Source organism: Nothoprocta perdicaria, unplaced genomic scaffold (assembly GCF_003342845.1).
Source record: "Nothoprocta perdicaria isolate Ctin4 unplaced genomic scaffold, notPer1 scaffold_426, whole genome shotgun sequence".
Taxonomy (NCBI): Eukaryota; Metazoa; Chordata; class Aves; order Tinamiformes; family Tinamidae; genus Nothoprocta; species Nothoprocta perdicaria.
This window is the reverse complement of record NW_020455673.1, coordinates 295,299-311,306: the sequence shown is the minus strand read 5'-3', so window position 1 is coordinate 311,306 and position 16,008 is coordinate 295,299. Positions and strand designations below refer to the sequence as shown.

Below are 16,008 nucleotides of genomic sequence, written 5' to 3'. Positions count from 1 at the left end.
CAGCCGCCGCCGCCGCCGCATCATGCCGCAGCCCGCGGCGCCCCTCGGCGCCGCGCTGCTGCTCGTCCTGCTGGCGGCGGACTCGTCGCAGAGTGAGTAGCGCCGCGCGCGGAGCCGCCACCGCCGCGCGTCCCCACGAGCATCTCCCGCCGCGCGGGGCGGCGAGCGGGGGGGCGCGACAGGGTCCGCGCCCCGGGTGACCGTTGGAGCTCGCCCCGCGGGACCGTTGGGGCTCCCGGGGTGACCGTTGGAGCCCGCCCGGGGTGACGGTTGGTGCTCCCGGGGTGACCGTTGGAGCGCGCCCGGGGTGACGGTGCTGTGGGGATGACGGTTGGTGCTCCTGGGTAACCGTTGGAGCCCGCCCGGGGTGACGGTTGGTGCTCCCGGGGTGACCGTTGGAGCCCGCCCAGGTGACCACTGGCGCCCGCCCCGGTGACGGTTGGAGCTCCCGGGGTAATCAATGGAGCCCGCCTGGGGTGACGGTTGGTTCTGTTGGGATAACCGTTGGAGCCCGCCTGGGGTGACGGTTAGTGCTGTCGGGGTGACGGTTAGTGCTGTCGGGGTGACGGTTGGTGCTGTCGGGGTGACGGTTGGAGCCCGCGCGGGTGACCGCTGGCGCCCGCCAGTGACGGTTGGAGCCCGCGGGGTGACGGTTGGAGCCCGCGCGGGTGACCGCTGGCGCCCGCCAGTGACGGTTGGAGCCCACGGGGTGGCGGTTGGCGCGCGGGGGGCGCTGCGCGGCGCGGCCCCTCACGGCTGCCCGCGGCCCAGCCGTGCTGCTGCGCGCGCCGGAGGCGGCCCAGTTCCTGCGGCAGAGGCAGCGCCGCGCCTAYCAGATCTTCGAGGAGACCAAGCAGGGGCACCTGGAGCGGGAGTGCGTGGAGGAGCACTGCAACAAGGAGGAGGCGCGGGAGGTGTTCGAGAACGACCCCGAGACGGTAAGGGCACGGCGGCGCGTTGCTGGCCTCCTCTGCCCTCCCTGCTCCCCCGCCTGCCCCTGTTGTGGGTGCCGGGTGCTGGTGCAGCTGGGGAAGCTCTTTGGAGGAGGGGGAAGCAGGAGGTAAATAACCTGAGGCGGTGTGGCACTTAGCCTGAGCAAGGGCTGTGTCAGTGCTGGCTCACGAGCACCGCAGGGAGGACAGTCTGGATAAGCAGCACGGCCCGACCGTGCTTGGCCTGGCTGCTGTTTCCAGAGAATTGGAGCSGTGTAAACGCATGACATAATGTTACAGCCTCTCTGTCTGGACACCTTACTCTCCTGCTTTCCTCCACCCTCYTATCCCAGACGTATTTAAAATCCCTTTAGTGCTGTCCTAGCACTGTATGGCAGAACAGAGCAGCCAGTAGAAGTGCACCTCAGTGCTGCTGGGTCACATTCACCTTGGGTGGCATTTTAGAGTCAGTGGCTTTGTTTCAGGACCTGTCACATAAAAAAAAAGGAGCACATGTGTCTAGAAGCACAGCACTGATGCATTTCTAGAAACCAGTGTGGATTCACAGTTACAGACTGTGTAACAAGTTGCCTTTCAGTCTTTTGAGCCATCTGGCTGACTTGCCCTTCCATTTTCTTCTGTTTGGACAGTACATGGATGCAGATGTGTCGCTTTACTGAGCTTGGCTTACTCTGCCAGTGACTTTGCACCTCCCCTGTATGCTGTTTTGAATAGGCTGTTCTCATTGCAGAGATTATCTGGCCGTGATGTAACAGGGGGAGGTGGATATGCTGGTGTTGAGCCTGAAGCTTGATATTGCACAGGGTGTTCCTGTCAATTGTGCGATGCATCAGGGAGAGAAGTGCATTAGGAGAGAGTGAGTGAGTGTGTGTGCATGTACACAAACGTGTATGCACATAGGTGCCCACAAGCAGCAAGGGAGGGACTCTCTGGAGTTGCTTTATGTCTCAGCCAAACAAGTCTTGACATGTGTGCATCGCCAGGAGGCTGAGAGCACTGCATACAGAGTGCACTAGACAGTTGTTACAAAGCACTAGAGCTACATACTGCAAACATGTTCCCATGCTGGCTTTTCTTTTTGAATATCCTCCCTTCAGAGTTTGCCGGGGGCTCTTGCACAGCCCATGTTTAATAATGCAGCTCCTGCGTGTACACGCAGTCACATCTGGTTACAGCAGCGTTTGTCACTGTCTTGTACAGCCAAACTAATACAGAATGTGGACGATGGCAGTGGGGTGGCACAGTGCCTGACATCATAGCAAGTTCAATTTACAGTGAATCACATCTTTAAATTTAAYACAAATAGTCACTATATAGGAGTGATGCAGGAAAAGTCCCAAATGTGATTCCGTAGCATTCTGGAAAGAAGGTGATTTGAGGTCACCAGTTTTGCTAACCGAGTTCTGACCRATAAAGCTGCTAGAGGTGAGTAATGTAAGATGCACTGATAGGTCAGTTTAGATAATGGCAGACTGTGTAAATGTATGCACATTTTTGAAACAATATTTGGCACTTATTCTGTGTATTGGAAAATTTAAAATATTGAAATCATTTGGACTTTAAAATCTTTATGTAATATAAATTCTGTACGCTCCAGTCATGTCATGTCATTAAAGCATGTTTTAAAGGACAAATCTTGTATTTGCAAAGAGTTTGTGTGTGTGTGATTGCTGCTGTTAGACCCTGCTCTAGTTCTAAAATCCTCTGAAGGAACATCATTAAAGCTACATCAATCTTCAGCAGWGTCTCTGCCCTCTTTCTTGTTTTACATGTACTTTTGTATCAAAGTGTTGTGCTTTAAAATGCTTCTCGGTGTGCAGTGGCATAAGATCCTACCTTTTGTGTCGCAAAGCTCTAAAGGTCTTTGAGCTCCTTGCTCTTACTTTGCATTTTATTGGGAAGCAGCTATGGCATCTCATATCAGTGGATTTATCACCCTGCTTATCCAACTTCAAATCAGTGTGTTGCATAAAGGTGACAGTTGCTGTTCAGGAGGAGTTTTCTAATGTCTAATGATAGAGGTCAGAYATGAGGGCTGTTTTTACTGTATATATTAGAAGCCTTCAGTACCTTGTAAGGCACAGCTGTCCATTTTTATGGCAGTATCTGTATTTTCTTCATCTACCATTTTCATCAGACTTGTTCTCTTCACATCTCCTTAATATGCACCAARGGTAACTGAAGTCTTTCTGAAACATGAGGAACTTGCCCATTGTCATTTGGCTGATGCTGGATTTTACATCCCAGCCTGTTGACTGAAGGAGAAGGGAAGCTAGCTGAGAGAGACCTGACTCGGGAGAGATGGAAACTGTTGRGAAACCCCACCTAGCACTTTGAGGAGCTGCAGTAACTTGGGTCACACTTCAGCACATCCTCAGATTGCAGCTAGACCTTGTTGGTAAAGTGAGGACTTTCACTGATGGGGGAAATGCACACATTGTTGTTGAAGTTTTGCTGCACTTCAGGAAGGCAGCAATTTTTGTCTTTGCTTATTGGATGTGRTCACAGAGAATAATCATTTGGACCGTATCGGAAAGAAACAGCTGCAGCACTGAGTGCCTTGCACTGAGTTTAACCTCATAGCAGGCCAGCCACAAGGCACACAGCAGTGCAGTACTGGTCTGTAGTGTCAGCTCTGCGCACGTGTCTCTGCAGCTTTACACTTTAAAGCTTCAGCTGAGCATAAGCGTAGCCATCTGGATGTTTGCTTCTGATGAATGCAGTGTTCTTGAAGCCTTGCTGGTTGAGGGTTAAAGATGAGTTAATAGGTTGCTRCTTCTCTGTTAGACCTCAAAAAAGTCTTGTGATGTGAGCACAGAAGCTTCTCTTTTCCCTGCCTCCTGTCTCCATCTGATGTATGAGTCTGAAATTCAGGAGTGTTCCTTAGAATCCTTCCTTCTGTGGTTGTGCGAAGAGCCTAGCCTAGGTTATGTTAGGTTAAACATAACATAAAGGTGTGATACAGAATCAAATAAACTGGTTTATTAAGATAGCTTCAGAAGTTTAGGCAAGATGAAGCAAGGCTGTGCTGTAATTTGTGGTCAGGTAAAAGGATAGTTTGATTCAGGCAATTATAATATCTAGCCAAGAATAATATTTTATGCAAGGGTACCTATGACAGGCCACCAAATGGAAATGAAATGTCATGTCCCTCTTGCATTGTTTCACTGCTCAGCATTTCAAAGAAACATCTGCAAGCAGCAGGGATGCGCATTCTGTGCGACCTGAATGTGGGTGTTGCCACATGTGGGATTACTTACATCAACTGCTAATAATAGGGTATTAGGTGGGGCTAAACAGCCATTCGTTTGCAGCCTAATGCAGCTTAATGCAGCTTTTGTCTTTTATGTTTTGGAAAATATCAGCTAGCCCAGACTGCAGGAAGGAAGATCAATTGAAGCCTTTTCAGACTGAGTTTTGTTCTGCTTCCTAAGAAAAGAAACACACACACACAAAACAATCCAGTGTGTGCTGCTTGTATGACTATACATGGTAAAATTAAAGTGTGAGCCTAGGCTAATGAGTCTTGCAGCCTATCTTTTCCATTAAGTTGCTTATAACACCCTTAGATACTATTAGAGAATTTAGGATGGTTCCAGTGTTATAATTTCCTTTATGCTACAGGCATTGAACAGAAAAAAAAGGAATGGATAACGATGATGGTAAGTGGGTAAATAAGGACAGAAAGCATATTCATTGCTTTCTATCTAAAAGATAAAATTTATTAAAAGATATGTGAGGTGTGATAGATGGGGTGAAGTTACAAAATATCTTGGGTTATAGAGATAAGAATGTTATCTTATTTAAAATGTTGATGAGGMCTTATAAAAAGGCAGTGCTACACAAATATTTGAGTTTGGTATGCAGTCAGGGTATTATAGCTTGTTAACTGACTGATAAACTGGTATGGAATTTGCTTGACCRGCTCTAAAAACGTGCAAGAATGCAAAACAAAGGGCAGAAGGGAAAGGAGTTGCTAGTGTCCTTCAGCAACATTGGATTTCACTTTAAAACACATCAATCTCCCTGTAAAAGGAGTTTCTCTGTTCTGGAGGTAGTGAAGTTGTTTTACTCTCATCTTTTGGTACTGCTGCTTGTTGGTGCCATAGCTGCTTGTCCCTAGTCATCATGTCTGCTGTTACTGTTGGCTAAATGGGGCTTATTCTGCAGCCCCCTGCAGATCTGGTCAGTTTGACTGGCTCGTTTTTGTTATCTATTTCTTTCATTACTCTTGATAAAATGCAGATAAGCTGCAAGTGCAGATCAGCACCATCCAAACCTTAGGTTCATCTTCTAGAAAGAGTGCTTGGCAGAGAATTTTAGGTCATGTTTCTAAGGGTAGTGATGTAGGTGCACATTTGTAACAGCAAACAACAATGGCATGAAGGCATGCAGGAGGAAGGGAGGTAAGTCGGAGAGTTGAGAAGTGTAAAATTTATCTAGTGGATGTAGTATAGTCTAGACTACACATACATGCCTAATACGTGGGGGACGTAGAGCTTCTYGAGAGGGTCCAGAGAAGAGCAACTAAGATGATTAAGGGAATGGAACATCTCTTGTACGAGGAGAGGCTGAGTGAGCTGGGCCTGTTTTCTCTGGAGAAGAGAAGGCTGAGAGGGGATCTGATTAATGTGTATAAGTTCAGGAAGSGAGAATGCAGGGAGGAAGGGGRCARGCTGTTYTCAYTGGTGGCCAGCGATAGGACAAGGGGAAATGGGCATAASCTGGAGCACAGGARGTTCCATCTCCAGGTGAGGAGGAACTTCTTTACTGGGAGGGTGACAGAGCAGTGGAACAGGCTGCCCAGGGAGGTTGTGGAGTCTCCKTCTCTGGAGGTCTTCAAAACYCGCCTGGATGCCRCCCTGTGCCCCRTGCTCTAGGTGTGCCTGCTTGAGCAGGAAGGTTGGATTAGATGATCTCTAGAGGTCCCTTCCAGCCTTGAATATTCTGTGATTCTGTGAATACTGGTATTATCTTTCAATTAAGATGTCATCAGCCATGTATAAAATATTCCCCTTTAGATCCAGGAAGAGAGTCATGTTATATTTGTTGTGGAAAGTCTTCTCAGTGTATCCATTTGTCATGGCATTTTRGCAGAGAATTGAGAAAGGGCTATATTTACAGTTGTTATCTCTCTTCTCRTTAGTCCAGAATTCATTCTTGTTGGTCCTTGTACTTGGACATAGTATATGAAAAAATGTATTCCAGGCACAGTGATACCTGTTTTAAGAAAGGAAATATGGGGAAATTTGGATTTGAAGAGGAGAAGAAAGAACTAGAAAAGGTTGAATATTCAGGTATATGCCGCAGTGGCATCCTAGTTCTATGTTGAAATAAAATCTGGCTGTGCACCACATTCTCCTTTCCCTTACTGCCCTTATTCGGTCCTCTCTTAACAAAGAGCRGGCTGGAAGTGAGTCATGCCAAACTGCAGTGGGTCTACCCGATCTGGATAGAGTGGGATAGAGTGGGACGGTGRAGCAGGACGCTGGATGCTGTAGACACAGCGTTTGCTTGTGGTTGCTTGTGCTTGTGGAGCTCGGTACTAGGAGAACAACATAAATACTCCTGTCTGTCTTAGAAGGCAGGCCCAACATTTATTAGTTAAAGCTGCATTATCCCATGTAATTGAAAAGGGTGAGCAAAGATTGAGCTGGTAGAAGCTCTGTCAGCTCCAGAGTCACCAGCTCGTGGACTCATGCCCACTTGATCTCTATCTCTTTTCACATCTGTGAATTTAACAGTTAAGAATAGAGTTGGAAATAATGAAACACCACATCACGAAAATACAGCACAGTRCCCTTCCTGTGGGGCAGGAGGGAACGTGAGAAAGCAAAAGCGGCTAATGTTAAATGGAGGGGCTGCTCAAAGAGAGGATGGAAAAAGTGCTGGATTGAAGTGGGGATTAAACAGGTTTGGGTAAAGGAGGAAGATAATGGAAAAAGCAGAATAAGTGTAAGGCAGAGTTTTTAGAGGAATGCAAGAGGTTTCAATAAATATGTGAGAAAGAAAGAAAAAAAAGTATTGTGGTTATAGGCTTTTTTTTTTTTTTTTTTTTTTTTTTGTTTGGTTTAAACTAAAAATAAAGCAAAACAAAAAGGGAGGCAGCAGCCTGTTGGGAATTAATGCACACTTTGTTATTACAGCTGCTTGAGAATCAGGTAAGGGAAACATTGAATCTGTATAAATTGGCAGATGTGGTTCGTGTGCACTCCAAGCTCTTAAATGAACGTAATGAATTCCTAGTAATTACTTTTAAATAGGTCTGAAGAACAAGGGTGGAACCCACATCAGAGTTTTGGAAGAAGCCAAGAAGGGACCTAATCAGGAAGGTACGGACAGTACTGCTGCTCAGGGGCTTGTGGGACACAAAACTAGGCTATGAAGAGGGGACAATATAGGGACGGGACAACTACAAAGAAGAAGAAGAATATTATTTGTTTCAATTGGAATTTGTATTCCAATTAGGTAGGTCAGTGAGTGCTAAATGACCATAACCCTGGCTTTTTGCAAACAGAAACAGTAGAAAGAGCAGGAAGAGATTCTTTCAGTTGGCTTCTCCACTCATCTTACTTTTCTCACTTCATTTTCAAATTTGGAAGCTTGGTTCATCKAGCTGGTTCGAGCAACCCACTGGCTTCTTCTCTTCACCCATCTCCTCYTCACTGCACAGCAGTTTGTGCAACCCCATGGACTTATTTAAGGAACTGATCTAAAGGAAAAGTAACCAAATGCAAAAAAAAGGATTGTTGCAGCTGCATCAGTTCCCCAATCCAGTTCACTAGTGTAACTTTACAAAGGATTGTGCCAGCACAGTGGAAAGGGCAGGCTGTGAATGTGCCGAACGGCCAGGTGCAAAGGAGAAAGCAAAAAGCGTCAAGCGCAGGCTGCTGAAGAAATGAATGACCAAGCAAGGTTGGAGAAACTGATTGCAACTTTCAAGCAAGTCTCCCTTCTACATTTCTACCCTCATCACTATGTTGTTGCGGCTGCTTGCAGTTCTAGCGGGCATTGTGCATATTACGAACTTTTTTTTTAATTTTGGATTTTTTTTCCTTCTTCTGTTGAGTATCAGCAGTGAAAAGCAGTGGAAGACTAAAAGTCGGGAAGTAAGGAGGAGACCCAGGAAGGTGGGACATGAGTTGATGTTGTCTCCGTTCAGCATCCTTTTGTGCTCCCTGCCTGGACAGAAGAGGACATAAATGAGAATGGGTCTTTGTGGCACTGTACAGAATCRTGCATCTGGGGAGCTACTGCATTTGGCTCACTCCTGGAAGAGTGAGTTCGATTCCAGAGAATATTCAGGATAGTATCAGAAAAGCAAAAGTTAGATTAGATGAAGTATAATTAAAAAAACATACAACCAGCTCATTGGATCACACTCTTTAAGTGATTGCAATGTTGGACATGCAACAACATGCTTTTCCCTCTTGCCTTTCATTACATTTTTCCCCTAATGGTGTTTTACAATTGTTAGTGAGGTTTTTTTTTTTCTCATCTTAGTATAAAATCTTTTGCTGCAATGGCAYTCAGTATGCTGCTGGGGAATAGTCTAGCCCCTCAGAGAGTGAGGAGAGGGTGAGCTGTAATGATAATTCTGTTTTCAGTCTTTGGCATTCTGTGGCAGTGTTTAAGCTGCATGAAACAGGAGCAACTACTACAAAGGGTAATTTTAAAATGCATCTTTTAGTAAAGGTTGTAGCATTTGGCGATCAGCAACTCAGTGGACACAATTCACCCATAGTCTGCATGCATCACAGTAGCTGAACAGCACAAAATGGATACTCAGCAAATGGACACAAACCCCAGATACTGCCCAAAACAACTGTAACTTTGCAGGTAGGACATGAGACTTAAAGGCTACTGTTGGATAGCAACATGGCAAGTGGGGCTTTCAAGCACTTAGCAGGCCAAATTATGGGGAGAAAATTCTCTTTATGCTATGTGTTGTGGGTGCATGTTGTGCCTAAGCAAAACAGGAAGCAAACAAACTCGGCACTGTAGAGATCCCTTGTGCAAGGAACTCGGCATTGAGCTCAGCGGGAACTTCCCTAGCAGTAGGTTTGAGATTCTGAATGGTAGGACTATCTAGGARCATTGTATGGGAGGAAGCCCTAACCATTCAGCATGAGATCTGTGGTGCATGAAAAGCCCAGGGCCAAAGTAAAAAGAAGTAGGATGGGAAGCTCTTGTGCATTAGTGAGATTTGCTTTCCTGAAGTGTAACAGTTAAACAACCCAAGTCAAGTAGTAAGTTACAGCCAATTAAGATTAGCAATGGCTATTTCTTTGTTAGGATAGGGCAGGCCTGCAGTCTGCAAACATAAACTSTATTTATAAACAAGGTCATGCTGTGCCTAAAACGAATATTTAATCCCTAAAGAAAGCGGAAAGGAGAGAGTCATTGTGTAGCTATGCGAAAAGGGCATCATGTGGAAGCTGTCACTTCACTGTAAGAGGTAACAAATGGACATAAACATCAATTAATAAGTTACTCTGCAGAAGCTGTGGGTCTACAGAAGCAGCAATAATGCTCTAGGCAAATGAAATTTTTACTACTAGGAAATCTCTGTGTTGTGACACAAACTTTGTATTTCTGTACTTTATTTCTAAAGGGTTCTAGAGGGGAGCTGTGAGATAAAGTTATATGGAGTTGTGCCTTTTTATGCTTYTCCATGTCTGAAGAAGACCTGCAATGTGCTTGATGGGGTGCTTGTTGGCTTTGTTTTTGCAATACTGGCAACTTGGGTGTTGTCAGAGTCTGAGTAGCCTGTTTGCCCTAAGCAAATACCTTTTAGAAATTACCATTGCTAACACAAATCTATTAGATCCYCTGGTCTTAGCAATATTGCAGTCCTGGCACAGACGTTTTACCAGCTGTCAGTACAGCTCAAACATGATGCTGATTAAATTCAATGTTGATCAGGGTTACCTGACCTGGTACTCAAGCAAAACAAACAGAAGCAGTTGGCAGACTTTTAGCTGAGTTTTCTACTGTTGCCAATCACTTTAGGCAACAGGGAGAACATTTTCCTGGTGTAGACAGGGTCTTTGTTATGTTTTCACAAGGACTATTTATATACAATGACTCATGGAAGGACTGGTCTGATTTGGTGTTCTTCCATCTTCTCCGAAAATGTGGCAGAACAAATGCCTACCCAGTATAATTTCACTAATTCTGGACYGTGCTGCTGAGGGTGAGCTTGGCCATAGAGTTTTGAACAGGCTGAGAACGTGGTACATTTCCTCTGGCAGGGAAATTTGTTGAAGTACTTGTGCCCCTTCAGTTCTCTGGCCCTGCCGTGCATAGTTACCTTYGTGTTCTACTCTGTTGTGTCAGCAGTACAGGGTGTCATGGGGCTCCCTCCACAGCAGTTATTCCTRACTGTCTCACTCAACCATTCATGTTTGAAAGAATAAACAAATGCCAAGGCCAATAGCCTGGGGGATTGTTTTTTGGTTGGTTGTTTCATTTTGTTTTATTTTAGGACACTTTTAAGCTTGAGCTCTCTCCTCTTTCTAGACACCCCACAAAGTTTTGGAATCACTGTGAGTAGCTGTGGCTGAGGATGCACCTGAATAAGCACCTGAATAAAGTGTTTTTTGTGTCACTCTACCTGAGATAAAAGCAAATACCCCTAGATCTTGCTATGCTGAATTCTGGGAATCTTCCAAGTAATTTTGTTTAGTGCATCAAAAGACTCGCCTAGCATGTGTGCCTGAGTGGAAGGGATGACAGTTGTAAAGCCTTAAATCTTCTTTATTAAAAGGACACTTCTGTCTCCTGGACAGACAGACAGACACACACACAAATATCTTGAATTGAGCCGGAAGAAGCAAGCAAGGACCTATCTGGAGGTCTGGCCTCATGCCATGTTTTTCCACTTCACTGGAAAGGTGGAGCCTTGTAGATGCCAGGCACTTCTCACTCCCTCCTATTTGTCCTTCTCTTCCTAAATTCCCTGCTGATTTGTACTGTGCTTGATGGCACTTGCCAAGTTGTACGTAACTAAGTCCAGGCAGGTCTGTAGTCTCCAGGTTTCCTGATGCCAGTCCACTGAAGACAGAGGCTTCTGACATTGTGCAGGCTTGCTAGCTGATACACTGGAACCAGAAGGTGTGCCGGGTCACAAGAAGCAGGCGTGGAAATGCTTTCAGGGCATTTTGATAGGAGCAAACAGAGAGGTTTAAATTGTCCAAATGAGATCTCTTGAAGGCTGCTCTCAGGTGGAGGTTGGTGCTCCCGTCAGGTCTAGGACACGGCATATTTGACCTCCTCCCATTTGCTCTGAGATGTTATTGTTGCATGGAATTMTAAATTATAAAGCTTGATGAGGTTGGTGTCTACGAGAGCCTGTACAGAAGATGTTTATGTCCAATACATACTTGCTTAAAGGTTTTTATGAAAAAAGCCTCTCTCTCTTTTCCTTGCAATTTTATTTTTAGCAGTAATTACGATAGCACATCTAAAGGGTTCACAGACTGAAGTTTAAGGTGAGTAGGTGTGAAGAGAGCAAATTAGTAACAAGTGAATATTTTGCCATACTTTTTGATATTCTGACCTTCTTGCTTGCAAACATCAAAGCATTTCTGTTGGCATTTTTGTTGCATCCTGAAGGTGAGATGGAGGACTTCTAGTGGAGGGAAGACAAGCCTGAGACTTTTAATAGGGACCTGATCCTGTATAGTGCCGAGATTCTGTCTTCTCCGAGATCCCTGTGTCATTGGGACTTAGCACAGAATGCACAGAAATCTGTGAAAAGATATGGTAGGGTCAAGTGCTTGCGCTGAAGATCAAGCGTATCTGGCTGTCTCTCTGTGTAGGCTAGGTGCAACCCGAATTTCTAAGTGGGCAGACTTTTTATCAGTGTTTTCTGAAAAATGACTACTACTCCGACTTCGAGTAAATTCATTTTCTCGGGAAAACTAGAAATAATTCATTCTTCATTCTTGACTGTTTTTTTGGCTAAATGGAATGTTGTTGCCATTATTGTTCTAGAATTCTGTTGTAATGAAGTCTGTTGTTGCTCTTACAGCTCCAGAAGTCCCTATTGTAAGGAAGAAAAGTGAGAAGTTAATGATACAATAGTGAGTAATGTTAGATTACTTGCTGACAGATGATGTCTTAGATAAAGTGATAGCTGTGTTGTTTTCRAATAGATTTAATTGTAGGCTTGGAGCAATAGTACTAATCAGAAGGAGTTTTGCATAACATAAACAGACGAAAAAAGACAGGAAAAGAAGTGTTAAATTTACATTAACAGTCTTGTGTTTAAATTACTCCACTACCTACCTCATGAAATGAAACTCATGGTGGCACAAAGCCTCAGAGTTTCCCTCTCCCACTCTTTGAGCAAGTCAGTAGCAGCAGAGGCACGAGGGCTGTGCTATTCGCTGGCTCCCTAAACCGACACGGCAAATGTTTTGCCCCAARTCTGTGCTTTGTGCCTGAAGCCAAAACAACTGATTTCCTTAGTGTTCATTTAAAAACAATATTACACTTTTTTTTTTTTCCTAGCACTCCCCTCTTTTTTCACAGTTTATCACAGTTCAAAAGTGAAAATAGAGTTTTAGGTCTTTGTCCATACTGACTCTGGACAATAAGCTTGACATTCATGATTACAAAAGTTTCGGCTTCTTATCTTTTCAGTGCAGAAAAAGTTGTTCTGGTCACTATTTGAATAAGCCTAGTGTTCGTAGTWAAATACATCTGCACAATTTGGGGACATAAATAAAGGGGAAATAATGATAAACAAACAGACAAGCCCTTTGGAAAAGCTTATCATGTGCAGCTGTCTTTTTCTCACGCAGCTCTTTTTCTCCTTAAATGCTGGCTGAGGTTCAGGTTGTGGTTACAGCCAAGCTGGGTACTCATTAGACTTTTTAGATTTACTTTTGATYTTTTTTTGCCTTGGTCTTTCCAAGTTAAGTGGTCAAGTGTGAACTGCATCTTCAGCTTCTTTTTTATTGAAGCTTTCTTGATTTATGCTGAATATTTATATGGKGAATTTCAATTACTGGGGCATATTTGTCAACAGCAAATTATTATTTATTTATTTCTGAAGGAGGATAGCAATGCAAAACTTAGGTTGTATGACCTTGTCTACTAGGTAATTACCTTAGACTGTCCAGTGTGAATCGACTCAATAGAGTGTGCTTGTCTGTGTGGTGTGCACATGTGGAAGTACAGGCCAAGTTCCCCCCTTCCATGCGTTTTCCTGGCTTTTCTCTGTGCTGGTGCAAGCAACATGCAGCTGGCAAGATCTCACTTGGCTGAAGATTTTTCTACTGCAAAAGCTTATATCCATATCATATCAGCCAACTGTTGGTGTGACTGTCTGGCTACAGTGTGTTGACACAGGCAGGAAGCAGTAATGGGTGGCAGTGGAGCGTGAGAAGGGTGGCAGTGCCTTTTTCAATTAAGTTTTAGATCAATGGAAGTTTGTTGTGAAACTGCATTTCTCAGGCCATTTTTGCCCTTATAAAACTTCTAAATGTCTATTTAGACCTTTCTGAAACAAGCAACTCTGATGATCCCTGCTTTCCCCTCCCTTGCAAGTTCGCAGTGTTCCCGTTTTTGGGTGACAGGGGTTCCTAATGGGCAGTATGGCAGTGGGTCCTATAACAACTGCAGTGTGCTTGTTGTTACGAAAGCAAAATGTCCCCTTCTAGTTCAGTGGTTATGGTGCTGCCAGTTTGTGCATCAGTTTGTATGCCAAGGAGGCCCTGGGGGAGTGGGTGATTCTGTAGTTTCCCTCTATTTTTTAATCTTTGTGTTTCTCTTCCTTCCTCTACCACTTGTGATGATCAGCACCGTTACCTCTTGGATAGTCACTGCCAGAGCCACTGAACGGGTCGTGTCAAAATAATAATAATAAAAAAGCATATGGAGACTGCAGCAGATGTTGCATGCCTCTGTCATGACACCCCACGCACCTACAACATTGTATGTCCTCCAACTSCAAATAAAAACAATTAAGATTTTTTGTTGGAATCTTGTCGTGTAACTACCGTGGAATACCACTGAACTATCAACAGTTGTTAAATACTAATAGAATAAACAATARCAGAACAAGTGTTATTCCAGTAAGTCTTTTGTATTTTTTTTTCTGTTTCCTACAGGAATATTTTTACCCGAGATACTTGGGTGAGTTGCGGCTCTTCCTTTCCATCTGTGGCAGTGCTGATGTGTGGCAGTGCACGTATGTGGTGCCTAATGCTGAGGCTGATTACAGCTAAAGGCTCTTGTAAGGAATGTGATGGAAATTGCAATAAAAATGCAATTCTAATTTCTAAAATAGAAGTATGTTCCTTACGTAATTTGGAGGGGTGTGTGTGTTTTTACATATSTATAATTTTCTCACAGAGATTCGGCATATGTTTTCTGCATGTTAGAATGTGTATTAATGTTGCATTTACTTATGTCTGTAGCTTGCAGCTTTTGTGGGCAGTGCAAAGTCTTCTATCTTTTTTCCTTTGTAACCACCTGCACTAATGACTAATCTTCTTAAAAATACTTTTATTGATGCTTGATCCATTGGCTTATTGTATTGACTTTATGACTGTCATGCCAACATTATTTTCTGTTTGTGCTTAATGCGTAGTACTTAAGACCACAGATGTCAGTTTTAGAAAACTCCATGTGCTTTTTAGATTTAAAAGAGATTGTTGCTCTTTTGTAGGTCAAATTTGAGCAGCTACTAACACACTTGTAGAATCATAGTAGCATCTGGTAAAATGATTGTGCTCCTGTAGGTCAGAGCTAAAACTTTCTATGAGCTGATGAGTTTTAAGGCATCTGGGAGACTACAATATCGCAGAGGGTTTGCACTGAGTCTCCAAAAGTTTACTTAATGAAACATCAGCAGGCCAGATAAGAGATTATATGCTTTAAACAGCTGCCATGCAATCATTATAACAATAATGATTTCATTTTCTGTTCTTCAGCTTGTATTCAGAAATATGGGTCACTGCATTCAACAAGGACAGATTTCCTTACATGCGTTCATAGTAAGCKTTTTTATATTGTAACTACTTGTATCTATCACTGTATTTGAACTAGTGGAACCACCTCAGTCATCTCCATTTTTCCCAGTATTTTAGTGCTTTCCTTCCTATTCTCTGTACTCAAGACTCTGCTATTTTTCCTACATTGTCCCTTTTAGAACGTATTGTCAACTATCTGTTGTCTTTCAGTGATGTGGTATTTCAGGAGGTGAGGCATTTCTTTCCCACCACTTTCCCAGAGTCTGAGGGATATGAGAAGCAAGAGAGACAAGAAATAGGCTTTACCAAAAGCTTGTGCAYTGTGCATCATTCCCTTTGTTTTACTTGTTCTTCAATGTTAAGTTCAGCTTGCCCTGTTCAGTAACCTTTAAAAAGTCATACCCATATTTGTGCATAACTCTGACAGTTTTCTGTCAAAGAAGTCAGGTTCAGCCATCATGTCATCATGGTTTCAATATTACCACCTTTAAAAATTCAGTGTATAATCASTTTGGAGGTTGTTGTACAGACGTCTGTGTGGCAGTTGAGGAGTATTCCTCTACTTCCTTTTCTTGGGGTGTGTGGTGAAGTGAAGAGGTGCGGGTTGCTGCTGAAAAGTAGTGGTACCCACTGGAAACCCTTGCTCCAGGTGGCTCAGCAGTGTTGTAGAAACGCAGGTCTAATGGGTAATCATGTTCCCTGGGTACTGAAATAAAAAAAAAAAAAAAAAAAAAAAAGCTGAATAATAGTTTTTAGGAATTTGGGCCATTGCAGAGGCAGTGGTTTGGCAAGTAAATGATTTTATTTTCTCTCATTAAAATATGAAAATATTTTAAATGGTTGAGGTTTTGCTAGCTGTTGTTACTTCATAGGAGAAGCATAAAGGAGAAGCAGACTAAAAAAAAAAAAAAAAAAAAAAGCTGAATAATAGTTTTTAGGAATTTGGGCCATTGCAGAGGCAGTGGTTTGGCAAGTAAATGATTTTATTTTCTCTCATTAAAATATGAAAATATTTTAAATGGTTGAGGTTTTGCTAGCTGTTGTTACTTCATAGGAGAAGCATAAAGGAG

General features: G+C 43.6%; 1 protein-coding gene across 1 annotated transcript in view; it reads left to right on the top strand.

The window, feature by feature from the left end:
- The first annotated feature begins 22 nt into the window (after positions 1-22).
- Positions 23-16,008, top strand: part of GAS6 (growth arrest specific 6) — a 39,631-nt gene continuing 23,645 nt past the window's right edge. Inside the window, exons 1-4 of the mRNA XM_026046191.1 lie at positions 23-92; positions 772-938; positions 14,075-14,099; positions 14,900-14,962. Of these exons, the coding sequence (XP_025901976.1) occupies positions 23-92; positions 772-938; positions 14,075-14,099; positions 14,900-14,962 (325 nt within the window). The remainder of the gene's footprint in view (positions 93-771; positions 939-14,074; positions 14,100-14,899; positions 14,963-16,008) is intronic.